Here is a 1,672-nt window from a genome sequence, read left to right as displayed (position 1 = left end):
TTTTTTTTTTTTTATAATACATTTTGGTAATATAACATTTTGGTAATACTAAATACTGAATGCTCCTAATTATGCTTCTTTATATATATATATATAGACAGATAAAAAAAAAATTGTAAGTTTTATTATTTTTATTAAGCTCTTTGATCAATGTGAGTTGTTTGTAAAAAGGGGTTTTAAATTTGATAATATTAATATATGATACTATTTAAATAAAAGAATAAAAGTATTGGTAAAATTTCTTGCCTAATGCACCTTGAAACTGGTTTACTTTTCTTTATGAAAATATGAAAAATTTCTTATTTTAAAAATCTTGCTGATATGAAATCACATCAGTCAACATGAGTTTTTTTTTTGGTCAGATTTGCTATAGTAATAAACGTGAATGAATAATTTCTTCTTTTCTTCTTTGGATTGTGAAGTTTCTGTGCGATTCACGCAGTAAGTTTTAAGGATTTGTTTTTGTTTTTTTGTCATGAGCGTTTCTTGAAGACATGCTGTACCTTTGAAACAGAAAGCTCCCAGCTTCTCGCTCGGTAAGGGAAATCCAGTTTGGTTGAGGAAGCGGTACATAGTCCTCACGCCCAGCTGTCCTCTGCCGCACTGCTGTCTGGGTAGAGAGATGGGGTAGCGGGCGCTGCCGTCAGACAGCCAGCCGAAGTCACAGCGGTCCAAGCCGGCCCTCCAGGCTGCATGCAGGTGACCTGGAGACGCTAAAACTGCGTCCTGTCTCTCGCACTCCTCCCTGGCTTCAGCTAGAGTCATCCTAGCATCAGCAGCAGTGAAAAACACCTCACCTGAGATCACACACACAATAACACATCACCTTTTGTCCAGTGCACATTCATAACAAATAAGGCAATCCCAGAATGCACTTCTACAAACTTTAAATATAACCATTTATTATTGATTAAAATAAATAATAAATTAAAATAAAAATACATTTATTATTTATAAAAAAAACAAAAACATATATATATATATATATATATATATATATAGGTAATATTTGTTATATTTTTCTTTTGTTCTTAATTTCTTTTTTTCTTTCAATGTCGGGGTGACCCAGTAAATTTTAGGATTTGCATGATCAAGACATTTTACAAAACAATATAGAAGTAATTTACCGATGTGATTAAACTAGATTGCTATAATCACCAATAAAGCCACACATGGATCTATTTCTATTTATTTTGTTGAAAAAATAAAATAAAATAAATAAATAAACAAATATTTGTGGACATTTATGATTTTTGTTTTCATGTCAAATTTCCCTTCCAAATTCTCATTACTGTAATGAAAAAATTATATTTGTATTCTGGGTACAGAGATGGGGTAGCGAGCGCTGCCGTCAGACAGCCAGCCGAAGTCACAGCGGTCCAAGCCGGCCCTCCAGGCTGCATGCAGGTGACCTGGAGACGCTAAAACTGCGTCCTGTCTCTCGCACTCCTCCCTGGCTTCAGCTAGAGTCATCCTAGCATCAGCAGCAGTGAAAAACACCTCACCTGAGATCACACACACAATAACACATCACCTTTTGTCCAGTGCACATTCATAACAAATAAGGCAATCCCAGAATGCACTTCTACAAACTTTAAATATAACCATTTATTATTGATTAAAATAAATAATAAATTAAAATAAAAATACATTTATTATTTATAAAAAAAAC

At 33.6% G+C, this 1,672-nt stretch overlaps 1 protein-coding gene across 1 annotated transcript in view; it reads right to left on the bottom strand.

Annotated features, from left to right (window-relative positions):
* Positions 1-1,672, bottom strand: part of vcanb (versican b) — a 27,963-nt gene that overhangs the window by 17,603 nt on the left and 8,688 nt on the right. Inside the window, exon 6 of the mRNA XM_016487399.1 lies at positions 504-797. Within this exon, the coding sequence (XP_016342885.1) occupies positions 504-797 (294 nt within the window). The remainder of the gene's footprint in view (positions 1-503; positions 798-1,672) is intronic.

The sequence above is a fragment of the Sinocyclocheilus anshuiensis genome, unplaced genomic scaffold, assembly GCF_001515605.1.
Source record: "Sinocyclocheilus anshuiensis isolate Anshui unplaced genomic scaffold, SAMN03320099.WGS_v1.1 scaffold393, whole genome shotgun sequence".
Classification (NCBI taxonomy): Eukaryota; Metazoa; Chordata; class Actinopteri; order Cypriniformes; family Cyprinidae; genus Sinocyclocheilus; species Sinocyclocheilus anshuiensis.
Note: the sequence above shows the minus strand (reverse complement) of the source record. Positions and strands in the feature narration are given on the sequence as shown.